The sequence below is a fragment of the Raphanus sativus genome, chromosome 4, assembly GCF_000801105.2.
Source record: "Raphanus sativus cultivar WK10039 chromosome 4, ASM80110v3, whole genome shotgun sequence".
In the NCBI taxonomy this organism is placed as follows: domain Eukaryota; kingdom Viridiplantae; phylum Streptophyta; class Magnoliopsida; order Brassicales; family Brassicaceae; genus Raphanus; species Raphanus sativus.
The window spans coordinates 51,867,226-51,895,148 of record NC_079514.1 but is presented as its reverse complement, the minus strand read 5'-3'; the positions used below and the strand labels follow the sequence as shown (position 1 = coordinate 51,895,148).

Genomic DNA, 27,923 nt, shown 5'->3' with positions numbered 1-27,923 from the left:
CTTCAGTTTTCAGTTTTAATAATATATTTTTCCATCACATGTGATTCTTCTTATAATTTACTCTTTCATTTCACAATTTCACAGTAAGAAGAGGACCAAAGCATTGTGCTCTCTGCCAAATCTCTCTTTATCTTTAGTTTTGAATAAGAAAGCACATCTTTCACATTGAAACAGCAATTATATGCTCTTACCACACTGCAAATGCTAGATCATCTCTGAATCTAAACCTCTTGAAAGTTCTTTATTCATTTACTCATGTATCTTCAACAATTAAATGAAGAGCTACAGTTCTTTTAATCTCTCCAAACTAAACATTCACAAGAGACATCATTATTGAAAGCAGAGAGAACATCACATGTGGAACTCCAAAGAGACATCATTTATTCAAACCATTCAATCAAAACATTCACTCACGCACGCCTACAACTTCCAAAAGCTTCTCGTCTTTCTTTTTAAAACACGATTACATTTTCGTAGAAAACTGATAAAGTTCAACAACCCTTACACACTCAGTTGGACTGACGCAGCTCCGGTCGAACAAAATCTGCATCCTCAGGCACAGAGATATCAACGGTAGGCCTGAGCTGTGCACATACTTCAATAGCACCATGGACTGGATCAGCAAAGAAGTTGCTGATCAAGTCTTTGTTGATCGGTGCACCATTGTCCACAGCCACCAAAGCTTGTTGAGTCAAGTTGTAGTCAAACCTCGGTGCCCACTTCCTCGATCCCAATCTTGCTGTGGTCGAGCAGTTGTCCACCATGAAGGACACTCCTCTAGCATGCATAAACGGGTTCAGAGAATCAACAGATTCAATCACACTCTCGTTGATGATCTCTGAGTAAGAGTGACCCTTCTTCCTCAAGATCTCAATCTACATAAATAAACTCTGAGATGATGAGTAAACCAAGCCAACATAAAACAACAGGACATGCATACATACATACATACATACCTGAGCCATCATAAGGGCAACGTAAACTCCAGCAGTGAAGGGATACAACGGACCCAAGTCACCAGCTGGTCTAGACTTCCTGACGCGTTCACCGACTTTCCACATTCTTGTCTGATCAATCTTTCCCATTGGGAATGCAGGCAAGCCCTCCTTATCCTGTTACAAGCAAAAGATAGCTCCATCAAAATTGCTTTTGTGTAAAATGTAAGAAGAGAAAAAGGTTAGAGAGATGAGCCATTACGTAGAAGCGACGACCGGCTAGGACAACACTACGGATCTCGCTGCCAGCTGCTACATCCTCGTAGCATTCGTAGAGAATCTCCATACATGGATAGAAGGATGCACTGTACGCAGTCTCGAAATCCTTTTTGCCTTCTTCAGACAAGGAGTTGTAGACAGCCAACATTCCCTGAGTAGAGATAGTCCTGGAGATTGTTCCTGTGATGCACTCTACTGTGTTCTTGTACGCCAAGTCTTCACTCATTCCGTTTTCTGTGTACCTTCTGAACAGAGACTCAACGATTCCGTGAACCGCACCAAGCAGGATACCTCTTTCTCCGAAGATGTCACTCTTGTACTCTTGCTCAAGAGTGGTAGCGAAAGTAAAAGGAGAACCAAGTGCTACTGACCATCCCAGAGCAACGTCAGCGGCTCTACCATCAACATCCTGGTGGACAGCAAAGCTGGCGTTGATTCCAGCACCGTTGATTTCTTTGCCTTGGACATAAAGTCTTCTCACAGAAGGACCCATTCCCTTAGGGCAAACAGCCACGACGCTGATGTTCTTTGGGAAGTCAAGTCCCATTGACTGTAAATGCCCCAGCAGAAACCCGTGTGACAGACCGAGAATGCTGTTTGGCTTCATGTGTGAGAATATTTTCTCATAGTTATCAGCCTGTAACAACAAAATACATTAGAGTTTAAATATATACATAAGGGAAAAACTCTCAAGCTAATCAAAATTCTGAAATGCATTTACCTGAGCAGCATCAGAGATCAAAAGCAATACAAGATCGCTGCCGGAGATAGTTTCCCATATATCACCTAAAGTACCACTTTCTTCGGTGAAGCCAACAGCACGTGCTTCCTCAAACGATTTAGAGCCCTTTCTAAGCCCAATCTACATTTTCATTTGAATAAGCAAAGAAACCAAGTCAGGGCACAGCCTTCATGTAACATAACAAAACAAAGATAAGTCTAATAAAACAAAAGTATGAAGCCAACAAAAATCCGTTGGGGATTAACCTTAACAACAATGTCAGACTTTGCCTCCACAAGTGAATCCCTTAAGTTCTGAGCTTGAGCAGGTCCCTGCAAAGAAACACATCAGAGAAAGAAAACAAGACTATCTATTCATTTGCTCATTCAAACTCAAATCCATTAAAAGCATGTAAAGAAAACAGTTCAACATTAATGTCATGACCCATTTACTCCACATGAAGTAATCAAGAAACTATCTCGACAGTCCAAAATAGTGTATGATTTTCCTTGAAACAATTTTTTTACAAGTTGGTCTAGGCATTCATAAAATCGGTCTAGGTGTCTGCCTAATCAATAATTCCCTATAAAAGGCCTAATTCCTGCCTAGTTATTTCTTGAACATTTTGGTCCAGAGTAAACAAAAGTCATGGCCAAGTTTAAAGCTTTAGTTCTTAAGTAATGAATCACATACAAATTTAGTAAGTAACCTAAACCAGAAACATGTTGATTACGTAAAGCACATAAAAGACAAGATAAGTAACAAAAAGACTACCTGAGATCCCCAGCCAATGACACCAATCTGTTTAATCCCTTTGAAAGCATCAGGAAGATGCTTGAACAAGTCCCTTCCTCCTCTCACAATATACTAAAACAAATATGATAAAAAAAAAACTCAAATATTAGTAAGAAGTCACAAATGATTAAACAAAAAAAAATCAGATTTTTATAGAGTAAAATCGAACCTCTTCGTGACCAGCAAGAGAGACTTTCTCCTTTTTGAACACAGACGTCTCGAAGTCGAGAGAAACAGGGGTTCTGACAGCAGACGCAGCGACCATTCTCGCGGAGAGGGCGCCATTTCCGGTGACGGTAGCGGTGAGAGACCTCAGAGACTTGGAGGAAGCAGAGGAGATGAAACCGATGTTGGGGAAGGCAAAGGTTGAGGCTTTCGATGACCTAAGGGTTTTGGAGGATGGAGAAGCCGATGGGTGTGAGAGGGAAGGAGCGATGGATGAAGTCGCAGCCGCCATTTTGAGTCGTAACTCGTAAGTGTGTAGCGGAATTAGGGTGGGAGAGACAACGAGCAAAGCACACACACCCACTCAAGACGACGAAGTGGTAAATGTATTTAATTAAATAAACGAAATAAATGAATACAATGGATCTTAAAGTGTTTTAAAGCCCATTATATAAGGCTCATAAGGCAATTACACCTAAAGCCCAGTCGTGAAGGCCCATTTAAGGCCCAAAAGGCTGAAACAACGTGCTTTTCATTGGTTGGTCCATCAACTGCTTTAATGCTGACTTCCCAGCGGTGGTGACACACACGTGTCTAGTCTATATCAGGAAGTCCCAAAAGTCAATATAACGAACGGTCCAGATTTAAACTAAGTTAAGAGGATCGGGTGGGTTTCAACTAACGCGAAACCTCTGAGTTCCTTCGTCTTTTCGACTCGTCAGATTGTGATCACAGTAGGGCAAAAGACTTTAACTTTAAAAGATTCTACGAGGTGGTTGATCGATTTAGTCATCTGGGTCTTCTTCTATAGTGGTTCCGAGAATGGATCAAGCTTCGTCTTCATCGAATGTTAAGGAAGAGAAGACTGATCATGTGACCGTCGATGATAACGAGGAGAGGGAAGCTATAGAGATTCCTCTCTTCCAAGTGCCTGAATGCTATGTTTATTTGGTAAAAGTTCTAACCTTTTATTAGGTTACAGTGAGATGGGTATTTGAAATTTCTAATCTTGATTTAAGTTATATTCATATAACAGATTCTCAAGGATTTTGAGTTTAAAAAGTAGTTTAATTTGTACAATGTCAAGCTTGATGCCTTCTTGATGGGGTCTCTGCAATCATATTAGCTGATTGGGATCATTGTGATTTGTGACATTGTGAAGTGCCGTTATTTAGATAATAGGTTACATTGGAGCTTGATGGACTCTTTATATCATATACGGTTTATGTTTTCTACTGTGTTTGTTACTTTGGGGGAATGTTACGGCAAGTGAGCATTGTCTTCATTTTTTTTTCTTTGTGTGTATGCAGATACCTCCACGGAAAAGCGCAGCTTCCTACAGGTTCCTTCTTTCCTCCATTACAGAAAATGTCTAAGCCATTCTGATATGTGGTTTGGAGATTCTTTGAACCAATTCTCGAAATGTCCGCTTAGCCTTAACTTGTATCAGGATAGTCACTTTTCTAATGTGTACTTAGGAGATTCTGCTGCTTAGCCAGTGATGAATAACTCGGAACAAACTTATTGAACCAGTTCCTGAAGTTAGTAGGAGTATATGTGTATCAATATAGTCAATTTTCTGATTGCATTTGCTTTTAATCAGCTCAATTTGGCTTGCTTAGGCTAAAGATGCATTTAGTAATCTGTTGAAAGACAGCTGATACCTTTTATATAAACTGATCCTTTTGCAGAGCGGATGAATGGGACGTGAACAAATGGGCATGGGAAGGAGCATTGAAAGTGGTGAGCAAAGGAGAAGAGTGCATTATCAAACTTGTAGATAAAACCACTGGAGAACTTTACGCTCAGGCATTTCTCCGAGATGGTGAACTTCATCCAGTAGAAGCTGTAATCGACAGTAGCAGGTAACACAAAATAAATGAACCTGGTCTTCTCATATGATGTGCAGCTAGTCTAACATGAAAGGCTCTGTGTTTTTATCTTGTAGATATTTTGTTCTCCGTGTGGAAGAAAACATAGGTGGTCGTGCTCGTCATGCTTTTATTGGACTCGGATTCAGGGAGAGAACTGAAGCATATGATTTCCAAGCAGCATTACATGACCACATGAAGTAACAAACATTCCACTTTCAAAATCTCTAATCCTTCTTTTGATTCAGACATTTAACCAAAGAAATCTTCGTACTCTCTCTTTGCTAAAAGGTACTTGAACAAGAAGAAAACAGCAGAAGAGATGGAACAACACTTTCAGAACACATCATCTGTTGATTACAGCTTAAAGGAAGGAGAAACCATTGTTCTCCAACTCAAAAACGTAAGATTTACACTTATCCTGTATCTACATTTTCTGCAAGTTTCTTGTTTTTTTTTGTCACATCTCTAATGATTGAAACAGATGAGCGAAAAAGACACAAAGACTAAGTTGGTAGAGAAGAGTCTGACCAATCTGTCCTTGGAGGATAAGGGCAAGTCTATAGAAACCACCATTCCTTCACTCATCCCTCCGCCTCCACCTCCTGGACCGCTTTCTCCTGTTACAACCGCTCAGAAGTCCCCATCAAGCAGCCTCAGCGTCCAAAGATCATCTGAACAACAAGATCTAGATACGAAGCGAGAAGAAGTAGAGAAGAAAGAAGACCAAGAAGCTAATGAAACAGGCGTTGAAGATGCACCAGATGATGACTTTGGAGATTTCCAAGCGGCAGGCTGATTTAGCCATTGAGTATTTTTTACCATACAGAAAGCATCGTTTTATATAAGTAATGTGACTGATCAAAGTTTGGATTGTTTGCTTTTGTGAGAGAGAGTCCACCTCCTGTACAATTGCATACAAAGACTATTTCTCTGAACTTGTGATTAGATAGTTAAACTTTGAAGTCTTTTCATTCATTAACTATACACAATGTTCAAGAATTGCTATACTGTAACTAGGCGTGAGTTTAGCGACGAGAAACAACTAGAGAAAAATAAAAAAGAATTCTCCTGAAACTTTAGGTTCTTTAACTACTCTGCAGAGACGAAACTGAGAGTGCTTCTCTGTTCTTCTGCAAAACTTTTACTACCAGCAAGAACAGTTCGCCACACAGGAGCGTCTGCAGGGAAAGGCATTCTAGAAATCAGCTGCTCAGCTTCTATCACGTAACCATTTCTAGCCAAAAGATCAACGGCACAACGATAGTGATCAATATCTGGTTCAACTCCATAGTCCTTCATCTTCCAAAACAACTCCATCCCTTCTTTTACCATACCACTATGTCTGCAAGCAGTTAGCACAGAGATGAAAGAGACACAGTCCGGCTTAAACCCCAGAGAAACCATTTCCTCAAACTTTTCAAACGCCTCATGTCCGTATCCATGAATGCCAAGAGAGGAGATCAATGCAGTCCATGTAATGATGTTCTTCTCTCTTGTCTCTTCAAACACTTTGATTGCACTCGTGACGCTTCCGCATTTCCCATACATGTCAATCAACACGTTGCAGACGAACGTGTCGGCACGGCTGAAATCTGTTTTTGTGATTAGGCCGTGGATAGAGCTTCCTAGCGTCAAGTCGCAGAACTTAGCGCACGTGCATAAGATACTAACGTATGTGAAATTATCAGGGCGGATGTTTGCTTGTAGTATGTGTTTAAAAATCTCTGTAACCTCCTCTCCGTGGTTATCAGTGTTCCAAGATACAGTGTCCGGTTGTTCTAGCGTCGCAGACCGAGACCAAGCCGCAATAGCAATGTTCCAAGATACATTGTCCGGTTGTTCTAGCGTCGAGATCAGCTCTACAGATTCACGGTACTGCCCTGTTCTGCTGTATATTCCAGCGGCAATGTTCAATGGGACAACAGAAGAAGGTTTGCTAGACCAGTCCAGAAGAAGAAGAGCATCATTCATCAGTTGATTTTTGGCGTAGGATCTCATAAGAGAGCTTAACACATAGTCGTTATCTTCGTATCCCATTCTCACAATAACAGAGTGCAGCTGCTGTAACTCTACGACACAACATGGTTTGAGAGCTGTCGAGAGAGTATATTCAGTTGGTCTGAAACCCATTTGAAGCATTTGAAGTACCAATGAGAGACAAATGGGATCGTCTTTATTTGCGTAACCCCAAAGTAGTGTATTCCAGCAAACAATGTTCTTATCAAGTATAGAATCGAAGCATAGGCGTGAATCTTCAAGACTACCACATTTACCATAAAAGTCTATCAATGCATTCCCCAGGTAGATGTCAGTCTCGCAGCCGTTCTTGATCAGTGTGCCATGAATCTGGCGTCCGAAGCTCAATGTCTGCGTATGAGAAGAGGCAGTAAGAACACTAACGTAAGTACCTAGGTTCGGGGACAACTCATGCTCTGGCATAGTTACAAAGAGTTTCAGTGCTGTTAACGGGTTCTCACCTTTGGCTGTTGCACCAATTACAGCGTTCCATGACACTATATCCCATGAAGCTGCCTCATCAAACACTCTCTCTGCCATATGTGTGTTGCCACATCTTCCATACGCGCTGATAAGAGAGTTAACGATGGAAGTATCACAATCCAACCCTATTTTCATCGCTGAGCAGTGCAACTGTCTGCTAGTTTCCAAGTCATTTTCACAAGACACACCCGTCAAGGCACCCAAGAAAGAGCTTTCGGATAAACACTCCCCAGTCCCAACTAGCTCACGGAAGAGAAACATGCATTCTCTGAGAAACCCACCACGCCCCAACAAAGACATCATATGGTTCCACGTCACCAAGCTCTTCAACGGCATATCTTCAAACACCTTTTCCGCCGTTTCAAGCAACTCAAACCTCCCATACAAACCCAACAACTTAGTACCCACGTATGCATCAGACATAAACAAACCATACTTCAAGCTCAAACCGTGCAACTGAGTCCCACCACGAAGATCCAACGACGGACAAGACAATAAGCCACGAACCGTTAACTGATTCGGGGAAAACCCAAACTCCCTCATCTCTGAAAACACACGCCAAGCTCTCTCCACATACCCAGATTTGCTAAACCCGCTTATAATCATGTTGAAAGACGCTCTGTCTCTTTCAGGCATTTGATCGAACACCTTGGCTGCAAAACAAACCTCGCCGAGCTTTGCGTAAAGGGAGATAACGTTGTTGCAGATGTAAACGGGCTGCTGAAGGGTGTTCCATAACGTGATGGAGAGGGCGTGGAGAGCTTTGGTTCTTGTAAAGGAAGGAGCTTTGCTGCAGGAATCGAGTAAGCTAAGTAGACGGTTGTTGGGGTTGGCGAGTTCTCTATAGCTGAGGCTCATATGTAGGAGGAAACTGAAAGAAGAGAACTTTTCAGGTATAGTGCATATAAATACAACGGCTTAGTCGCGAAAAGTCGGATTTGAAGTTGCCACGATGAGTAGAGACGACGAACCGTGAGCAAGAAGACTTGGCCCATTTTTATAGTTCCGCTAGAGAGTTTCATGTAAGAGTAGAAAAAAAAAATACACTTAATAAATAATATATTTAATATTTATTCAAAATATTGTTATTTCCAATTGAGAAATTGTCAAAAATACCATTTTCATAGTACCACTTTTCATGTTTACACTAATCACTTTTACCACTACTTTTAACGAAGGGTTTAGATTTAAAGGTTTAAGATTTAGGGTTTAGATTTGATGTTTTAGGGTTTAAGGTATATAGGTTAGGGTTTAGAGTTGAAGATTTAGGGTTTAGATTTGAGGATTTAGGGTTTATAGTTTAGACTTTAGGGTTTAGGGTTTAGGATATTGAATTTAGGGTATATAGTTTAGGGTTTAGGGTTTAGAGTTGAAAATTTTGGATTTATAGTTTAGAATTGGAGGTTTAGGATTTAAAATTTGGGATTAGAATTTTGAAAAGCATATAAAAACAAAGATATAAGAGTCTTTACCATTTTAATAAATAAGATATTTTTGAAAATGTGTTTTTAGTGGTGGTAAATATGAATAATGGTACCTTGAAAGTGGTATTTTTGAAAATTCTTCTTTCCAATTTTGTATACTGAATCTTAAATTCTATACCATAAATCTTAATCTTCAAACTCTAAATCTTCATCCCCAAACATTTAGAAACTACTGGATGATTGGCTGGGTATTATATCACTTTTTAATTTATTTTTAAATCAATAAACACTTTGCCAAATCATGGTGTACTTTTATTTTTAAAAGTTAAAACTTACATTAAATTTTATATTGATTTGTACCGATCATGATTTAGCTTCATTTTTAAATTACAGCAAAAAAATGTTAAAGAATTTTACTTTATATGTATTTTAAACAAAAATCTACCTCTTGATTATTGAAGTTGTAGAATCTATATAATGGAAAACTATTTATAATTTCAAATAAATTAAATAATCATAGATAAAATTTACTACTATTTATATATTAGTTCTTACTATAATTTTATTTCACTTTAAATATTTTTAAAATTACTGAATTCTATAATAATTATTATTTATTGATTACATTAACTAATAGTAATTTTTGATAATGTATGATTTATTTATTACTATAACTTATTTCAAACAAAAATTTATATTATATACATATGTTACATATTTTATATTAAAATATTTATATCAAAAATTTACAGATACATCCAATTTAACTACAACAAAAAATCTCGGCAATAAAATTTACAACAATAAAGTTATAACTACAACATACTCACTCACCTACAACATAAATTTTACAGCTAAATTTTTATAGCCACAATACACTAATCATCCCTCTAATGTATAAACAATCAACTTTAAATATATATACATGTATACATGTCAAAATGGATAAACCAACCCAAACCAAACCATATCCACATAAATCCAGTTTTCTATTGGTTATGGTTCAACCAAAACCATTTACCTAATGGTTTGGTTTGGTCTCTAACTCATTTAAATTAATGAGTTAGTGGTTTTAATGAGTCGACTCATTATTATATAGTAACAAATAACAATATTAACCAATATCTCCTTGAGTAATTTTTTTTATTCTCTAAAATTTATAAATTAAAAATCATATATAAAAGGCATGTTTCACAATAAAATTTTCATATTCTCAGCCGTTTCATGAAATTAAAACCTAAAACATAGATTTATAAAAGACTCATCTTCATAAAACTTGTCAAAGATCCACAAGTTTCATAGGCATGGCGTTGTCCTGGATCACTCAGCACTTGGTAGGCCTCTCCCAACACCTGCATAACAACTCAGTTTCAAAAATCTCATCCAAACAAAGTCACTAAAGAAGAAAAGTCATCTGAACTAAGATACGCTTTCCAACTGATACGCTTTTGTGAGTATGAATGTATAATAATATGCAAAGCAAACACTAAATGCGCTCAATTAACAATGAGATGAAACAACAATGCTCATGACAAAATGCACACAAGTGACATATATGAAGAATCTGAAGTTATGTTTAAAGCATATAATACAAAATGTAGTGACATATATGAAGAATATGTAAGGTTACCAAGGTTATCAGTTCTTTGGCTGCTTCCAGAGTCTTCTACTTCATGTGGACTTGATCGAATAATAACCATCTCACCTTCGCCATTATATGCAATACAATTGTACTGCTAGATTCATCTCAGTTCACAGTAAACAAATCATGCTAATCATCATCAAGTGGAGAGAAGTGTTACCTTCATCATCAAGTAGGTAACCATATATCCAAGAACGTGTACACAACAGAGCCTGAACATTACTAGGCAACAATCTACTTCGATACTTGCTTATAACCTGAGAACCAATACTAAATAAAGACTCAGAAGCCACAATAGTTATAGGAATGCTAAGCACGTCCATTGCCATGTATCAGAGCGCCAAAACGATATTTGTTTTCTTTCCAATACTGAAGAACATTCAAATTAGGATTACTCCTCATATCTAACTTTGGATCCTCTAAATACATATCCAAAGTTGACTTTCCTTCTTCCATATGGTCTGGAACATCATCTAAATCGAACAGATCATGTATCATTAAAAAATGAGATCAAAGATCATTTGTAACTTAAAAGAATCAGTTGAGAGGTCATGAGAAACAAAACTGGTTGGAGAGAAAAAGTGAGAGAAAAAGTGCGAAAACCCTAGCCCCCTAAACAAGCCTAGTATGGGCGGGTTACGCACATACTGTCGGCAACACACACAACACTATCCTAGACTCTAGACTCTACAACTAACAACTAGTACCAGTAATCCAGCCTATATGGCCTAAGACTACTAATACCATCATCTAAAATACTAAACAACGTCTTCTTGTTGTGTGCGCCACACGGCTCCGGTGATCGGAGTTATGGGCTCCTCGCCTCCGCCCAGTGACCCAGTCCTCCCTCAATCCCCTAAATCCCCTGTCAAATCCTACTCCCAAGCTGCCGCCCCAGACTCAAACGACCTTTCAAACCAGTCCCTAAATGTTGTTTGTTATTCTCCTGTGGCAGATCTACAAGGAGGAGTCGCTTCCGTTGATTTGCCTGAGGCACTGCTTGCAGATTTTCAACCATTGTGGTCCGTATAACATATCAATCTCAATACTACTTATAAGTCTTATAATAACATATCTATAACTTTCTCAACTATTATATTGTTTGATATGAGATCTACAATATAATAGCATAAGCTATAACATATCATATCTCCAAAATATCAAACAATTCCAAATTTATAAACAAATTTGCATGATAGAAAAAGTAGCCAATCGAAGAAAGTTTGCCAAAGAAGAAACCAAATATGATAGATTCAAGAAGCGATGTTGATCAGAGGCTTGTCAAACCTCTTACTAGATAAAGAAGACTATAAGATTCATGTTTGTCACCAAACCTCCTAATAGATTAAAAAAAATTTTAAGGTACATGTTTATCATTTATCATTTATAAATATTTGAACCACAAACATTATATAGCAGTCTTGTAATGTTTTGAATCAATCTTTTGATATTTTTCAACTGTGATTTTAGTTAGATTCGAATATCAAAAAAAAAAAAACAATTGAAAGACACCAAATCAGTGGTATTCAAACTATTTGGCAACCAATTGCGTAGCTTGCTTTCTGAAAGTATTTGATTATTGCATTTTACCTTAGTTAAAAGTAAGAAACGTTTGATGCTCATTTTTTTGTGTTTCTAATGTTAGTTAAAAATTTGATACACAATTTGAACTGCTCAATAGTTTGGTCTTCTCTTAAATCTAAAAGCAATGCAGGAAGTTTGGTTAACATTCATTTCACTCTTAAATCTCATTCATTGATATAAAGTATTGTTACTCTTACAAAATGGATGAAACAAAATTATAAGATTTTTATGTAAGACTTACTTGGTAATAATAAATCTATTATATATGTGTGTGTGTGTTTTTTTTGTCATTAGTTTTGAAGTAATACCTTTTTGACAACAATATAACTAAACTATGATATATGACAAAAATGAAGAAGTAATTAACTTTTTTGACATCTAAGATAATTTTCAGTCAATGTCTAAATAACATTCATTCATATTTTTCTTCAAAAATGACATCTTTCCAATATAAAAATAAGCTTCTGAACAAAAATTATCTTTATATTATTTTTAATATTTGAGAAAAATGTAAATATAAGTTGGAGATTATCTAAAATAATGCATTTTTTAGAAGATGTCATTTTAGCACTAGTCCACCGACTTAATTAATGTTTTAATTGCATTTTGTAGTATTAGATAAATCATTAAATATTTAATTCAAAAATTATTTTAATAGCGTTTCATTTTCTATTTTTTTGCTCTATTTTACTCTAATGATACTTATATTTTTTCCTTCATTTTTCAAAAAGTTTGAAGAATTTAAGAGTATTTATTTTAAGAACTAACCACTCTTTTCAAATAAATACTGCTTAATTCTTCACATTTTGAATAAAGTTTTCATTTACATAAGCTTTAAATATAGTTTTCATTTGCAGGGATCTTGGATATGGAGAAAGCTTTTAAAACTGAGGGATTTGGCATATCAGTTTCTGCGGTTTGACGTTAAAGATGGGAAGACATGTCATTTCTGGTTTGATGATTGGCTGGGTAAAGGGAAACTTATAAATATCACAGGCGCGGCATGGACTACTTATCTGGGTGTTAGGCGACAAGCCAAGGTCTGTGAAGCAGTGCAAGGACGTGAGTGGAATATCAGAGGGAGGAGAAGTCGTCGGTTTCACGATCTTTATGATTGTATCTCCGCTATTGAGCCTCCAGCTCCTGAAAAAGGACGAGATGTTATAATGTGGAAGCATGGAGATGATGATTACAAACCTATCTTTTCAGCTGCGAGGACTTGGGACCAGATTAGAGTCAAGAAAAGTAAAGTGGAATAGAGCAGAGTGGTCTGGTTTACACAAGGGGTTCCACGGTTTTGTTTTATAACCTGGCTAGCCATCAAGAACAGGCTGTCTACTGGAGATAGGATGAGAGATTGGGGAATTGTTCAGGGCTGTGAGCTTTGTGGGGAGAGGGATGAAACAAGAGAGCATCTATTCTTCGCTTGTTCATACTCCTACACGATATGGGAACCTTTGGCACGAAAGTTTGTGGGAAGGAATATCAATCCGGATTGGCAATGGACTGTAAACAGGCTGCAGCGACTGGAGGGTAAGAGCCTTGACACCATTCTTGCAAAAATGCTGTTCCAAACGACAGTGTACCACATATGGAGGGAGAGAAATGAAAGGCGTCATCAACAAACTAGGAGATCTACTGATCAACTTCGCAGACTCATAGACAAGGCAGTGAGGAATAGAATTGTATCACTCAGGTACAAGCCAAGTCACAAGCTGGAGGGATTACTTAGCAGATGGTTTGAAATCACGCTTTAGTCTTTAGATCTCATCTTTACAGCTATTCTTTTTACAAACTATAGGAGTATGTAAATAACTTTTTTTGCATGATCAATAAATTTGAAATTTCATCAAAAAAATATAATTTTTTATTTTGTAATTAAATAAATTATAAGTCTTAATATCATCCAATTAATTTCAAAAATTATATTATTATTTTGTTTAGTTAGATATTAATAACAAAGAACATGGAAATACTAATTTCAGATAATTATATATTTAATTTAGAAGAATTTGAATAAAATAAACTCATTTTTTCGTTTCGGAATACTTTGGTTAATCAGTTAAAAGATATATTATTTTTTATAAAATATTATATTTTGGTTTATATATTATGCTAAAGTATAATTGTTGTATTATTTATTAATGTTTAACTTATAATGACTAGTAGTTGTGTCAGATTTGTTAAAATAAAATAGTTGAATAAAATTAGTAAATTTGAAAAAATTATTAATTATTAGTAATAATTAATCATAAATAGTGATATAATATAATATTATTTTCTTATTAAGAAAAAATGAAGAAATTCAGCGACAAATATTGGTTTTCCTTTTTTTTAAAGAAAATCAAATTTTGGTTAAAAAAAGAAAACTTATCATTAGAGCTGATCTTAGTTTTTAATGATTTAGCTGTAGATTATTTTTCCTTAAATTAATTTATTTTCCTTAAGAAAAAAATAAGAAACTGTTTGCTTTCAATCTTTTAGCCCGAAAACAAATTGTTTTGAAATTTCTAAACTTTTGTAGTAACTAAATCAATTAAATGATTGTTTTTGTTTGGTCTGAAGGCTAAAGCTAATAGTTTATAGCTTCACGATTGATCCCACTCTTGACAAAAATAAAAACAAACTCCTTCGTTGATTTTTTTGTATCATTATCAGCGTAAGAATCGATCCTCGAACATTTCTCAAAGACCCATCCACATCTCAATTCTACAATTAAAGCTTTGCTCTATCCCAGATTCTTTTTCCCTCAGAGATCCAAGTTGGGTTACTAAAAGTTGTAAGAGGAGACAAAAAAAAAATCTGTATCTAGGGTTTCGAAGAGTTTGGTCGTGACGGGTTTTTAGGGTGAAAGTAAATGGTGGATCAGCCTACCCTCTACTCTATTTCATCTCCCTTTCTTCGTCAACATCATCATCAACCTCTTCTTTCGACTCTCTGCTTCAAACAATCACCAGGTGTGACGCAAAAGCAATGCTAAGCGTGATCCGAGTGCATCTCCCTTCCGAGATTCCCATCGTTGGCTGTGAATTGACTCCTTACGTGCTTGTTCGCCGCCCTGATAAGACCGCCGCCACTGACGATGTCCCTGAATCTGCTCCTCTCGAAGGCTACTTCTTGAGATACAGATGGTAAAGTTCGAAACTTTCTCGGTCGTGGATTGTGGGTTTTGTCTGGTTAATTAGGTTTTACTCAAAAGTTTGATCCAAAGTTCAGAGATTTACCGAAAAAGTTTAAAACTTTCTCGGTCGTGGATTGTGGGTTTTGTCTGATTGCTTATAGGGTTTACTCAAAGTATGAAACTTTGATCTAAAGTTTAGAGTTTACTCAAAAAGTTTGAGACTTTGGTCTAAAGTTCGGAGATTTCTGACTTGGGTCGTTAATAGAATTGCTAACTGGTTTCGGGATTGTAAGAAAGAGACAGCAACTATGGTTTTACTTATGTTCTTGTATTAAAGTCTTAAAGTTCCATTCTTACTCAAAGTTTGAAACTTTGGTCTAAATTTCAGAGATTTCTGATTAGGGTCGTTAATAGAATTGCTAGTTGGTTTGTGGAATGTGAAAAAAGAGACAGGAACTGTGGTTTTACTTCTGTTCTTGTAATAAAGTTTCATGCTTTTGATTTTTCTTTTAATGTTTGTAGGTATCGTGTACAGAGCGATAAGAAAGTAACCATTTGCAGTGTGCATCCAACGGAACAAGCCACTTTGCAATGCGTATTCTGCTCAAAGCGTAGAGCCCTCGTCGCAAAAAGCTACCACTGTTCACCCAAATGCTTCACGGACGCGTGGCAGCACCACAAGACTCTGCACGAGCGAGCAGCCGCAGAGAACGGAAACGAGGAAGACGAGTTATCCCGTTTCAACAGCACAGGCTCCGGTGCTCTCGCCAGCACCTTATCCGGTTCAATGTCGAATCTCACGCTCGCCAATAACGGCCCCACGCCGTTCTATCCTTCGAGCATCGCTCAGAAGAACAACGGAGGAGAGACGCTTATCGAGGTCGGGGGCTGCAAAACGTACACCCCGACCGCTGACGACATTGGCTACGTGTTGAAGTTCGAGTGTGTGGTGGCTAACGCGGAGACTAAACAGTCTGTGGGACATCCTAGTACCATTTTGACGTCACGTGTGATCCCTGCGCCTTCTCCGAGTCCCCGTAGACTTATCCCCGTTAATGGAGCTGAGGTGATGAGTCACATGGATCAAGATGGTCGGATTCAGTCTGCAGGGTCGTTCACTGTGCTTTCGTATAATATTTTGTCTGATACTTCCGCAAGTAGCGACCTTTACAGTTATTGTCCTCCTTGGGCTCTTTCTTGGCCGTACAGAAGACAGAATCTGTTGAGGGAGATTGTTGGTTATCGTGCTGATGTAGTTTGCCTACAAGAGGTATTGTTTTTATCAGTAATGTTCAAATCGCTAGGCGGTGGTTAGACGTTTTATGGAATTATTGATTATGCGGGTGCCTAGACCGATTTTATCAATGTTAAAGAAATCGCTAGGCGGTATTTAGACATTTATATGACATTATTGTTCTAAACAATTGTTTAGGCGCGGCCTAGACCGATATTTAGAACACTGGTTTTTATTGTGTGGACACTACTTAAGAAGTGTCATGAACAGAAAAAATGTTCCTTTTTCTTGCTTTATCTGGCAGGTACAAAGTGATCATTTCCACGAGATTTTCGCACCGGAGCTGGATAAACATGGGTATCAAGCTCTCTACAAGAGGAAGACTAATGAGGTTTGGGTCATTGATGAGTCCACCTGCTCCTTTCTTTAGTGTTTTTTACGTTGGAAAAAAGTCACTTAACCGTTTACTTGCACGTTGCTAGGTTCTCAGCGGAAGTACAAGTGCAATTGATGGCTGTGCAACATTTTTCAGACGGGATAGATTTTCACATGTCAAGAAATATGATGTTTGTATCTGTTGTGCTTATATGCTTATCTATTTATATCCTCATCTACTAATTCAAGAGACTGTTAATAATCTAGGTTGAATTCAATAAGGCTGCTCAGTCTTTGACTGAGGCTATAATCCCTCATACGCAGAAGAGATCTGCTTTAAACCGACTTGTTAAGGTAGTTTTGGTCACAGCTGATTATTAGAGAGTTAGTTTGTATTGTACAATGACTGATTCTGGTGATTTTTAATGTTGTAGGATAACATTGCGTTGATAGTTGTTCTTGAATCGAAGTTTGGTAATCAACCTACTGATCCTTCAGGGAAGCGCCAGCTTATCTGTGTGGTAAGTGTTTCCCTTTCTTTCATCACATCACATTCATTTGCTTGTTGAGAAGATTGTTCTCATAAGATCAGGTAACTTGTTTGGAGTGTAGGCAAACACACATGTGAATGTTCAACAAGAGCTGAAGGACGTTAAGCTCTGGCAGGTATGTGCATCCTCTCTCTCTATCTTAAGTTCAGAATTAGTATTCACCTAACTGTATGTTTTTTTTGAGTTTTAGGTTCATACTTTACTAAAAGGGCTAGAGAAAATAGCTGCTAGTGCTGATATTCCTATGCTTGTTTGTGGAGACTTCAATACACTTCCCGGAAGGTATAATATCAAATTCAATACTCTTTTTTTTTGGTGTAGAAAAAAAAGCTAAAGCTCTGAAATTTTGATTTTGCAGTGCTCCTCATACACTTCTTGTCAGGGGAAAGGTTGATCCACTGCATCCAGATCTATTGGTTGATCCACTTGGAATCCTGCGTCCTCATACCAAACTGACTCATCAGTTACCTTTGGTAAAACATTATCTTCTTTTCTTCGGTTTAACCTTTTTTGTTTGCCTGAACTTTGATGAGAGAGAGAGTTTTGTTTTTTCAGGTGAGCGCTTACTCATCGTTTGTGAGACCAGTAATGGGTCTTGGATTGGACCAACACAGAAGGAGAATGGATCTCAACACAAACGAGCCTTTGTTTACCAATTGTACAAGGGAGTTCATTGGCACTCATGACTATATATTTTATACAGGTTTCACCAACCTCTCCTTGCTCAAACTACACCAGAGAATAAACAAGTTAACTAAGTGGGGAAGGTTTTGTTTTTGTTTTTGGTTTTCAGCGGATACATTAATGGTGGAATCTTTATTGGAGTTGCTGGATGAAGATGGATTGAGAAAGGATACAGCTCTTCCTTCACCTGAATGGTCTTCAAATCATATTGCACTCTTAGCTGAGTTTCGATGCATGCCGAGAACCAGACGCTAATCTTTATCCCATCTCAAATTGGCTTACAGATAGGTTTTTGTTTGTTTGTTTCTGTTTTTTTTTTAAAATTCAGGTTATGGCAAGAACTCTTTAGACAAAACCTTTACCAAAGATATGTCATAGAGAGGACACAGAGGTCGGAAGTGGTTCTGAATACTAAGTCAGATCATTTTTCTGAAAGTTGGGTCATTCTTTAATGATGACCTCCTCTTGTGTTGCTTTTGTCTATATACCTTTTGTTTTTCTCATTTTGATCAGTTTTAGAGATACTCCTGTTGCTTTTATGTATCCTTTCTATTTTTAATAAAAGTATGGTTTTAGATCTTAACCTAAACATGCTTTGAAAGACGAGGATCCGTTAAAACAATGGTAGACTAGGAGTTGTTTTTTTTTCTTTCACAGTGAAGGTACATAACCACCACCTGGTATGTTTCCATGTCCACCACCATATCTGTAGTGACTCTACCTCTCTTTAGCAAATCATTTAACCTCCAAGGAGTGGCAACAAGAATGTCAACTCCTCTTTCAAGCTCCCTAATCTGTATTAACAGCAAATAAAGAACAGATAAGCAAGAGCACTATACTTACTATCACAAAATGGAGCTGAACTGCAGGTTTTTCATTTGACGGATACACTAGTTGTTTATCATGCACCCTTACTCCACGTGGTCTCTCTACAAGGTGTAGTCTACAAGTGCTGCTCCTTCGTAATCCCACTAAATTACTTTGAAGTCTGATGTTATTAAAAATATTCCAAGTTGTGAGGTTTTAAAGTCTTCAAATCATTTTAGAGTTGTTTGAATGAAATTTCTTAGTTTTACAAAAATAAAAGTAGATTATATCGACTCTTTCCTTGTGGATAACTTGCAGAGATTGTGAAAACGGACTGTGAACAACTTTCATATATTTATGTAGCCCTCCAGTAACAGCAAAAGATTCAAAACTCAAAATTTCAATTCAGACATGAGACATGTCAACTAGTACATTATTTCAAAAATTTAAATCAGTTTCTTGCAGAGTTAAGACTCCTATGTGAACAAGAAAGAAGTCTGTAGATAAGTTTATAAAAAGGCATATAGAGTTTATTGTTGCATAAACTGGTGGTTAGATATCATGGCTTACAATCAAAATAAACAAATGCTGGCTCTATGCATAACATTAACAATAATGTTTCTTGGTGTGAGATCAGATTTGAATCAGGACATAAAAGGGTGTCAGGATTCCATGTCTGATCTCTACTCTTGTCTTCCTTTTGTCACTAACAAAGCTAAAGCTCCAGACTCAACATGTTGCACAACACTCAAAGAAAAACTAGACAAAGGGCAGACCAAGAGATGTCTCTGCACTCTTGTCAAAGACAGGGATGATCCTGGTTTAGGGTTCAAAGTTGATGCCAATCGTGCAATGAGCCTCCCTTCCACTTGTCATATCCCTGCAAATATTTCACAATGCCCAGGTGAGAAATCTCATACCAAAAATCTCATCTACAATTTTTATTTTTTGTAGAAATATATAGAAATGATTTAACAGCTTTACATCTTCACAATATTAGATCTTTCTCATTATTTTATTTTATTGCAAGAAGACCTTCTACATTTGCCTCCAGATTCAGTAGCCGCTAAGATTTTTAAGCAATTCACTGAATCGTCCTCTCAGAATGTTGCACCTAAAGGTACTACTAATACTACTCCTTTTACAATTTTATTTCTACTTGTGCAAACAAAGAAAAGATAACAAACAAACAAAAAATATTGCAGCTGTATCCACAGGTTCAAGCGTTAAAGGAAGAGATAAGAAGCAATATGGTCTAGTGATGGCTGGAGCTTTCTCAGTATGGTACTTAATGTAAACATTTGTTATGAAAGTTAATAAATACAACCAAAACCGCTATGTGATTCATATCTATCAGTTGTTGGATGTGCCATGGGCTTGTTAATAAAGCATATTATAAAAATTTTGAATATGATTAAGATATTATGCGATTATTTGTAATATAACTAAATATAATCTTCGTAATGGAGCCACTTGCCTTTAGTATGGGGGCTAAACGTTGGTGAGAGTCCTGAAGTTAAGAGCAAATTAGCTGTGTACTTTGAAGCATGTCAGACGAGGGAACATCTGAAGCAGTTCTTCACGGCTTCGCCTCTGTATAACAACTAATCATGAAGTTAACATGAAGTCTCCACAAAACGTAATTGAAAAAATTGAAAATCTCCATAGTACACACTACACACCTTAACACCGATGCAGACATCAAGAGTGGTGAGTGTAGCAGAGCAGGTTTTGGAGAGAGTCTCCAGACATTTATCAGTTACTCCAACTATCCCAAACAAGCTGCAGTTTTTGTTTTTATTTACATTGAATTAGTCTCTCAGCAAAATGAATTATAAAGAAAGCGAAGCAAAAAGTTTGAGAAATGGATTTAGTACCCTGAGGAAATCGAATCAAGATACCTTTTGCAGCCACTTAGGTTCAGATCAATGATGTTTCTGTAATTCTTCACTAGATGTCTAATGCGATCATCAGTCACCTTGTGAAAAGTAATCCTAGAATTAGTCTCTAGCTCTGATGAGGTACAAATCAAGAAGCGTGACATAATATTACCTAACGTTCCAGTAGATAGATATAACTTTTAGCTTGGGACAGATGCTAGTTATAGCTCCGAGAAGGAGAGATATTAGATCCTTCTGAGGTCAATCTCTTGCTCACTATCCTCATCACGCTTGTTACAATCTCTCTCTCTCTCCTCCTCCATGTCTCATCTGTCACATTCTTCGCTTCCATGATTGTCAATCCAAGCTTAGCGAATCAGCGTCAGGACTAGAGTCTAGGAGCACGAAAATAGCATAAGCTTGCACCTCTAAACGAGCCAAAATCTTCCAGAGTCGCGAATGGAGTCTCTCAGATGCGTTGGGACTTGTTTGCTGCAGACAAAAGTCGGCAACTCTTTAGGTACTTCTGTCTGAAGCAGGCATGAAATCTACCCATAACTAAAGAACCAAACCGAAAAATTGGAACCGAAATGAAACCAAATTTTATAAGTACCTATACAAATTTTATATTTTTAAAATTTAAAAACCCAAACTGAAACAAAACTGAATCTAAAATACTTAATCTTTTGTAAGAATTAATATACCTAAAAATATTAATTATATTTAGTTTCAAAGTAACCAAATATTCTAACAATAAATTTATAAATCAAATTATAAAAAAATCAAATTATCTGAATATTTTTGTCTAAAATATTTTAAATTAGTTTTTTGTAATCTTTTTTTAATCTAGTTGAATCTAGAAGAGTCGTAAGCCCGTGAATGACTCTTTCTGGTATGATATAAAAAAAAATTAAGTTAGTTGATTATTGATATTTATCTGAAACCTTGAATTATCTTATATTTTTTTTCAGAAAACTAACAATAAAATTTATTCAAATTAAGTGAAATTATACCAATTAATTACAATTTTATTAATTATTGACATACCATTTTTTATTTATTCAAAAATTCATTTAATTTATTTTTAGTTTATTATTGATCAAATGTAAATACCGTCAAAAACTGTGAATGTATTTTTAACTTGATTAAATAATAACACTTCAAAAACTATTATAAACCCAATGTTGTTGTATTTGTATTTACCTTGAAAATAAGTATGAGATTTATTATCTGGAATTGATATCTAATCCGAGATCCGTTCCAGATCTGTTTCAAAAATATGATAACTAGGATGTCTGGACTTGAATCCGGAAAAGAAATTCTCAGATACGTCAATAACTGGATTTAAATTTGAATATCTTTAATTTTCAAATCTGGACATTCAGGTTTTGATCCATATTTTTAAAATGTATTAAATTTTTAATTTTATTAATAATTATATTTTATATATTAATATTTATGTATAAAATAATTTTATAATATTATATTTAAATTTTAATAATATTATATGTATAAATATATTCATAAATATCAACAATTCAACCGTTCTAAAAATAAAGAAAAAAAACCCCAAAAATTAACAGATTTTTAAACACATTAACGACTTTCTTCCAGATTTGAATTTAAAGAGAAAAGAGTAAGGGTACCAAAGTAAAATCAAGACACGGCTCGAAACTACAAACCACCACTCGCCCCATTCCTCACGCGCCCCTCTGATTTCGATTTCCTCTCACTCTGCGAGAGAACGCAGAATCCATCCAATTTAGGGTTAGGGATCCGACTGAAGGAAAGAGGAGGAGGAAGAAGAAGACGCAGTGGCCAAAACCATGGGCGCGAATTCGGTTCCGACGGACGCAACAATCGATCTTGACGAGCAGATCTCTCAGCTCATGCAGTGCAAGCCTCTCTCCGAGCAACAGGTTCCTCCAATTCTCTTCCTATTACATATTCCTTTTTTTTTTTAATTTCTCCTTAGTTTGAATTAAATTCGTATTAGATGCTATCGTTGATTGGATGAATCTCTGATGAATTCTCTTTGTTAAGAATTAAAGGAGGTGAAAGATGAACTTATCGTGTGCAGTGCTGTTTTGTTTTGTTTTCGATAGGTTAAGTCATTATGCGAGAAAGCCAAGGAGATTTTGATGGACGAAAGCAACGTTCAGGTTAGTTCTTGCATCTTGCATCTCTTGGTTGTGTTTCCAGCTTGGATTCATTTGAAGCACACATTCATGTTGTTTGGTTTTAAGTAGAGTTAATTTTATGTTACATTTCCTCCTTCCTTGCACGCAGCCTGTCAAAAGTCCAGTGACAATCTGTGGTGATATTCATGGACAATTCCATGATCTTGCAGAGCTTTTCCGCATTGGAGGAATGGTAAGTATCTATATTTCTTACTCAGATGCATATTAGCCGTTAATAAGATGCAAGTTTTGTTTTTTTTTTTAAATTCAGCATCCATGTTTTCTAGAAATTATTAATTATGGGTGGTGTGTAGTACAAAGTCTGAGTGCATGCTCACTGAATACTCAGAATTATTTGGACCCTTTGCTCGTGGGTTATATTTGAAACTAGTTCTTTCTGGTTCTAATTTATTGTCTGCTGAATGTTCGTTCATTTAACGCTCTTTTGCAGTGCCCTGATACCAACTATCTATTTATGGGAGACTATGTCGACCGTGGTTATTATTCTGTCGAAACTGTTACGGTACCAAGTTTATACCATCCCCACTTCTTCTTTTTTTTGCCTTTGTTAAATAATAATTATCTGATTTTGAAGTAGAAAGATATCTTTTGTTTTTTTATACTGTTAAACTAAATATCCTGCGTGTATACTGGATGATTTCTTTTCCCAACGTTTATGTATGTTTGTTAGACTACGATGCTGATACTATTTCTTTAATATTCCATTTCTAGCTGTTAGTAGGCTTGAAAGTACGGTATCCTCAGCGAATCACTATTCTTAGAGGAAACCATGAAAGTCGTCAGGTAACCTAACTTTGTCTCTCTACTTGTACGTTTACTTTCCTGACTTAGTTTTTCTGGTGTCGTGTCTATGGACTATGCTATATTCATGTACAAGTCAGTTAAAACTTTTGTTCTGACCCATGGTTGAATACACTTTTTGCTCTGCAGATTACTCAAGTTTATGGATTTTATGATGAATGCCTTAGAAAGTGAGTCTCCACAACATCCTTATGCTGTACAAACTGCTAACTCACTCTGTTCATGTCGTGATACTTCTTTTTCACCAATACTCTGCTCCTCCTTTTTGTTTCTAATATTGCTTTACTCATTTTTGACTGTTTTCAGTGATATTTTTCATACCTGAGTTGTTTGTTAGTACTAATCAAAGACGTGCAATTCTTCTTCTACGCCTGTAAGATAGTTTTTTGTGACACCTTTCGTTTGCAATTTGCTTATCAAAGCTTCCTTATACCTGCAGGTATGGCAATGCTAATGTATGGAAGATATTTACAGACCTCTTTGACTATTTCCCACTGACAGCCTTGGTTAGTTTTTAGTACATCACATTCCACATTTATATACTCATATTATATAATAAGAAACAACGACTGGGTCTACAATAAAAAGATTGTCCTTTTTGAGCATGCTTGTGCTGTGTGTTAGCGTATTCGGTTGGCAATCGTTACTCCAATTTGAAATGGAATCATGTTCTGAAGGCTATGAATGACTAGACTATATAACTTGCACTTAGTACTTAGACTTTCTAGAGCCTAGAATATGCGATCTCTTAAAGAAAACTTGTCTTATTGAAATTCATAGTGTTTTCTAAGAGGTTTTAGTTCCGATAAGTAAGGAGGCTATCCATCTCATGTCAAACGTCCTGCTTTGCAGGTGGAGTCGGAAATATTCTGCCTTCACGGTGGATTGTCACCATCAATAGAGACCCTTGACAACATCAGGAACTTCGATCGAGTTCAAGAAGTACCACATGAAGGGCCGATGTGTGACTTGTTATGGTCTGATCCTGATGACAGGTGTGGCTGGGGAATCTCCCCTCGTGGTGCTGGATATACATTTGGTCAGGTATTTGAATTACGCAGCCTCTGTTTCAGAAGCTGTCCTGAATCTTCTTTTCTCTTTGTTCCACATAAGTGTGTGATTGACTTCGTTTTTGTATCCATAGGACATTTCCGATCAATTCAACCACAGTAATAACTTAAAACTGATTGCTCGAGCGCATCAGCTGGTTATGGATGGATTCAACTGGGCACATGTAATCCAGCTAAATTTTTTCTTCACTGCATAGACTAGCCAAACCCGAGAATCTTTGCTAACTATGTTGAAGATATGTTCCCATTGACAGGAGCAAAAGGTGGTTACTATTTTCAGTGCACCAAACTATTGCTATCGCTGTGGAAACATGGCCTCCATTCTCGAGGTCGATGACTGCAGGAACCACACCTTCATTCAGGTATGTCCAGAAAATCTTCATTTAGATCTCTCTGAAAGAAAGATAGAGAAAAAAAAGACTTATGGAGTCTAAATTGTGAAACAGTTTGAACCAGCCCCAAGGAGAGGAGAACCAGATGTGACCCGAAGGACACCTGACTACTTCCTATAAACACAAGTCACCACCTCCTTTCAGATGCAAAGCCCTGTTGTTTGTTTTTGAAGATCACTGCTTAATTTGATTTGGTACAAGGCAATTTTTGTTTCAGGTTGCTTCCTCTTGAAAATCGATTGAGCCCCCTCCCTTGGAGCAGTGTAATATATAGGCAACAAAGGTCAATGAACTTTAAAACTCGGTATGAATATTTGTGTTTGGTTGAAATTGTTCAGATCCCTACTGCATCATAATATGTTTCATGAGATATATATATATGATTTGATTTATTCATAATTTTTCGCTTGAATTTGTGCTATTACACTTTTGATATGTACGTGACGCATATGAAGTTCTTTAAAGCCACAAGAGTCGAGACTGTACAAAGTGATGTTCAGTGGCATGTAAAAAATTGTATAGTGCCAGACAATGAAACTGTTACCACAAGTTAGTTAATGTAAAAGAGAATACAGCGCAAGGAACAAGATGAGCAACAGACCAGGCAAGGCCTGCGTATTGCAAGAACCTTATACCAGGTGGTGTCAATATCAAAAATAACAAAAGATCCCTACTAATGGACTATAAGCCCATGTCAATAAAGCCCATTATGACAGTAAGAGGAAAAAACTAAAAAAGAGACGACGAATACTTTCTTTTTTCTTCCTCAATGGATCCTACTCAGATCTGACAATAATCAATCATATTTCTTCTGGTCGGAAATCAAAAGATCTCCCGATTCAATTCGGTGGTAGAAATCGAAATTGAAAGCGAGAATCAATGGACGATTTCTCAGACCTGTTGACCAAAAGGCCCCAAGGAAAATCAGCTCCGATGGCACCTCAGACAAAGGCCAAGTCATCCGATTCGCCGTCGTGGGTGTTTGACGATCTGAGTCGCGATGGTTGTGGTGATGATCTCCTCTTCAAGTCTAAGCAATCAGCTATGCCAGTGTATGACAAGCCGGTATACGACGATGAGGATGTGTTTGACGCTATCCCTGAGCTTACGACTTCTCAATCAGCTAGGTTTGAGAACAATTTCTCTTCCATCTCGTCACCTTCAAGGCACAAGAAAGATCCCTTGGATGATCTGATTGGCAGAGGAGGTTCCACCGGCTCCTCTGCTTCTGCTTTTGATGATCTGATTCCTGGTTTTGGTCGCTCTAGCTCCCCTCAAACTAAACGGTATACCATTTTCATTTCTCTCATCCAATTCCACAGATAGCTTAGAAGAGCTAATAAAATGTAATATGAACTTGAGTTGCATACATAGGTTCTCTTATCCTGAAACTCGAGCTAATAAAACTGATTTAGTATTGCTCTTATAGAGAGAGAGAGAGAGAGAGAGCTATTTGATGCATACAAGGTCCTTTCCTCCTTATACTCTTAGAAAATTCTCCCAAAGTTTCAACATTTTCCTTAAATGAACTGTAACAGTAGAGCTACTTTGCATCTTATGAAACTGTAAAAGTTAGTATCTTTTTTTGTGTTTTCAATTCATATGCAAAAGTTTCTTTTTTCTGCACAGGCCTACTTCAGAGACTAGTCAATCTCAGACCCCTCCTCCATATCGGACATCTTCCAATCCTATGGAAGACCCATTTGCAGTCTTAGAGGAGAACTCTGCTTCCACAAAACCTACACAAGGGTTCACTGATCCATTGGATGAAATTGGTAAATTCAACACCACAAAAACTGATGATCATTCCCACGGTGGAGGAGTATTTGTTGATATTGACCCTCTGGATTCTCTTATCAATGGTAGAGACAAAACTCACTTGAGGTCAGAACAACACGCCAGTGGCTTTCAGTCACCTGTAAAAAGTTCTGGCAGTTACCATGATAAGAAAGTTTCTTTTGATGAAGTTTTGGAGCCGCATAATGCAAGTTTTGACTCATCTGATGATGTCTGGCTTACTGTTTCTGAGATCCCTTTATTTACGCAACCTACCACTGCTCCTCCACCTTCCAGACCTCCCCCACCAAGACCTACACGTCCTATGAAAAACAAGGTTAATGAGCACGTTCGTAGCCCAGCTAGAGCTTCTGCACCTACAACTCCAATGGATGAACTCGACGATTTTGCTTCTGGCAGATTTCAGACTGCTCCCAATGAGCAGCCTCTCTATGGTAGTGGTGGTGGTGATGATTCAGATGTTTTCTCTTCTGCTTCTGCATCTGCATCTGCTGCTGCCATGAAGGATGCTATGGACAAAGCTGAAGCCAAGTTTAGGCATGCTAAGGAAAGGAGAGAGAAAGACAATCTCAAGGCAAGTAGAAACAGAGAAGGCGTTGATCCAGTGGACAACTATGATTCTCGGGAAAGAGAAAATCAAGCTCGATTGGATCGTGAAAGGGAGGCAGAGATGGAAAGGGAGAGAGAAAGAGAAAGGGAGAGAGAGCAGAAAAGAATTGAGAGAGAAAGGGAACGACTGCTGGCTAGACAGGCGGTTGAGAGGGCCACTAGGGAAGCACGCGAAAGAGCTGCCACTGAGGCACGTGCCAAAGCTCAAAGAGCTGCTGTCGAAAAGGCTTCTTCTGATGCCCGAGAACGTGCAGAAAGAGCTGCAGTTCAGAGAGCGCATGCTGAAGCACGTGAAAGGGCAGCTGCAGGGGCAAGGGAAAGGGCTGAGAGAGCTGCAGCTGAAGCGCGGCAGAAGGAAGCAGCAAATGCTGAAGCAAAGGTTAGGTCTGAACGAGCTGCTGTTGAAAAGGCAGCTGCTGAGGCACGAGCTAGAGCAGCTGCGCAAGCTAAAGCTAAGCAGCAAGAAGACAATAACAATGATCT

General features: G+C 37.4%; 7 protein-coding genes and 1 long non-coding RNA gene across 8 annotated transcripts; 5 read left to right on the top strand and 3 right to left on the bottom strand.

The window, feature by feature from the left end:
• Positions 1–356: 356 nt before the first annotated feature.
• LOC108848890 (ketol-acid reductoisomerase, chloroplastic-like) lies at positions 357–3,264 on the bottom strand. Its single transcript, XM_018622343.2, has 7 exons — positions 2,900–3,264; positions 2,710–2,802; positions 2,202–2,267; positions 1,936–2,076; positions 1,198–1,851; positions 957–1,112; positions 357–875 (listed from the first exon to the last, which is right to left on the bottom strand). The coding sequence occupies exons 1-7, from the start codon at positions 3,185–3,187 to the stop codon at positions 510–512; spliced, it is 1,764 nt and encodes a 587-aa protein (XP_018477845.1). The 5' UTR covers positions 3,188–3,264; the 3' UTR covers positions 357–509.
• Positions 3,265–3,583: 319 nt separating this feature from the next.
• Positions 3,584–5,768, top strand: LOC108849208 (uncharacterized). The gene is made up of 6 exons (XM_018622732.2): positions 3,584–3,846; positions 4,206–4,237; positions 4,587–4,760; positions 4,844–4,966; positions 5,058–5,169; positions 5,251–5,768. The coding sequence occupies exons 1-6, from the start codon at positions 3,718–3,720 to the stop codon at positions 5,563–5,565; spliced, it is 885 nt and encodes a 294-aa protein (XP_018478234.1). The 5' UTR covers positions 3,584–3,717; the 3' UTR covers positions 5,566–5,768.
• An 82-nt stretch (positions 5,769–5,850) lies between these two features.
• On the bottom strand, positions 5,851–8,276 carry LOC108849207 (pentatricopeptide repeat-containing protein At3g58590-like). Its single transcript, XM_018622731.2, has one exon. The coding sequence runs from the start codon at positions 8,124–8,126 to the stop codon at positions 5,859–5,861; it is 2,268 nt and encodes a 755-aa protein (XP_018478233.1). The 5' UTR covers positions 8,127–8,276; the 3' UTR covers positions 5,851–5,858.
• Positions 8,277–14,519: 6,243 nt separating this feature from the next.
• Positions 14,520–18,466, top strand: LOC108855819 (carbon catabolite repressor protein 4 homolog 2). Its single transcript, XM_018629732.2, has 11 exons — positions 14,520–15,049; positions 15,562–16,309; positions 16,578–16,664; positions 16,756–16,839; positions 16,916–17,002; positions 17,083–17,169; positions 17,261–17,314; positions 17,390–17,481; positions 17,558–17,672; positions 17,755–17,902; positions 17,993–18,466. Exons 1-11 carry the CDS (start codon positions 14,892–14,894, stop codon positions 18,136–18,138), a joined length of 1,806 nt encoding a protein of 601 aa, XP_018485234.2. The 5' UTR covers positions 14,520–14,891; the 3' UTR covers positions 18,139–18,466.
• A 742-nt stretch (positions 18,467–19,208) lies between these two features.
• LOC108852028 (non-specific lipid transfer protein GPI-anchored 22-like) lies at positions 19,209–20,115 on the top strand. Its single transcript, XM_018625516.2, has 3 exons — positions 19,209–19,594; positions 19,724–19,810; positions 19,896–20,115. The coding sequence occupies exons 1-3, from the start codon at positions 19,252–19,254 to the stop codon at positions 19,985–19,987; spliced, it is 522 nt and encodes a 173-aa protein (XP_018481018.1). The 5' UTR covers positions 19,209–19,251; the 3' UTR covers positions 19,988–20,115.
• A 51-nt stretch (positions 20,116–20,166) lies between these two features.
• LOC130510518 (uncharacterized) lies at positions 20,167–21,077 on the bottom strand. The gene is made up of 4 exons (XR_008944190.1): positions 20,743–21,077; positions 20,568–20,668; positions 20,373–20,472; positions 20,167–20,294 (listed from the first exon to the last, which is right to left on the bottom strand). It is a non-coding gene; the product is annotated as an uncharacterized LOC130510518 (long non-coding RNA).
• A 1,242-nt stretch (positions 21,078–22,319) lies between these two features.
• On the top strand, positions 22,320–25,426 carry LOC108849089 (serine/threonine-protein phosphatase PP2A-4 catalytic subunit). Its single transcript, XM_018622592.2, has 11 exons — positions 22,320–22,489; positions 22,676–22,732; positions 22,860–22,943; positions 23,202–23,273; positions 23,483–23,554; positions 23,702–23,742; positions 24,012–24,078; positions 24,425–24,616; positions 24,717–24,806; positions 24,897–25,004; positions 25,089–25,426. The coding sequence occupies exons 1-11, from the start codon at positions 22,397–22,399 to the stop codon at positions 25,152–25,154; spliced, it is 942 nt and encodes a 313-aa protein (XP_018478094.1). The 5' UTR covers positions 22,320–22,396; the 3' UTR covers positions 25,155–25,426.
• A 364-nt stretch (positions 25,427–25,790) lies between these two features.
• LOC130511835 (auxilin-related protein 2-like) lies at positions 25,791–27,923 on the top strand (the record flags this gene model as incomplete). The annotated part of the gene is given in 2 exon segments (XM_057009557.1): positions 25,791–26,320; positions 26,664–27,923. Coding segments are annotated over 2 exon segments (1,667 nt in total), but the record flags the coding sequence as incomplete, so codon positions are not given.

Bases quoted from the DNA above. Each gene is read 5' to 3' on its own strand.
- LOC108852028 (XM_018625516.2), top strand. From the start codon at position 19,252: ATGGCTTACAATCAAAATAAACAAATGCTGGCTCTATGCATAACATTA. The intron at 19,595-19,723 runs GTGAGAAATCTC...TATTGCAAGAAG, and splicing joins AAATATTTCACAATGCCCAG to ACCTTCTACATTTGCCTCCA. The intron at 19,811-19,895 runs GTACTACTAATA...AAAATATTGCAG, and splicing joins TCAGAATGTTGCACCTAAAG to CTGTATCCACAGGTTCAAGC.
- LOC108848890 (XM_018622343.2), bottom strand. From the start codon at position 3,187: ATGGCGGCTGCGACTTCATCCATCGCTCCTTCCCTCTCACACCCATCG. The intron at 2,803-2,899 runs GTTCGATTTTAC...TATTTGTTTTAG, and splicing joins CTCTTGCTGGTCACGAAGAG to TATATTGTGAGAGGAGGAAG. The intron at 876-956 runs GTATGTATGTAT...TTATTTATGTAG, and splicing joins TTGCCCTTATGATGGCTCAG to ATTGAGATCTTGAGGAAGAA.
- LOC108849208 (XM_018622732.2), top strand. From the start codon at position 3,718: ATGGATCAAGCTTCGTCTTCATCGAATGTTAAGGAAGAGAAGACTGAT. The intron at 4,967-5,057 runs GTAACAAACATT...CTTTGCTAAAAG, and splicing joins GCATTACATGACCACATGAA to GTACTTGAACAAGAAGAAAA. The intron at 5,170-5,250 runs GTAAGATTTACA...TGATTGAAACAG, and splicing joins TTGTTCTCCAACTCAAAAAC to ATGAGCGAAAAAGACACAAA.
- LOC108849207 (XM_018622731.2), bottom strand. From the start codon at position 8,126: ATGAGCCTCAGCTATAGAGAACTCGCCAACCCCAACAACCGTCTACTT.
- LOC108849089 (XM_018622592.2), top strand. From the start codon at position 22,397: ATGGGCGCGAATTCGGTTCCGACGGACGCAACAATCGATCTTGACGAG. The intron at 23,274-23,482 runs GTACCAAGTTTA...TTCCATTTCTAG, and splicing joins ATTCTGTCGAAACTGTTACG to CTGTTAGTAGGCTTGAAAGT. The intron at 24,079-24,424 runs GTTAGTTTTTAG...CCTGCTTTGCAG, and splicing joins ATTTCCCACTGACAGCCTTG to GTGGAGTCGGAAATATTCTG.
- LOC108855819 (XM_018629732.2), top strand. From the start codon at position 14,892: ATGCTAAGCGTGATCCGAGTGCATCTCCCTTCCGAGATTCCCATCGTT. The intron at 17,003-17,082 runs GTAGTTTTGGTC...TTAATGTTGTAG, and splicing joins CTTTAAACCGACTTGTTAAG to GATAACATTGCGTTGATAGT. The intron at 17,315-17,389 runs GTATGTGCATCC...TTTGAGTTTTAG, and splicing joins AGGACGTTAAGCTCTGGCAG to GTTCATACTTTACTAAAAGG.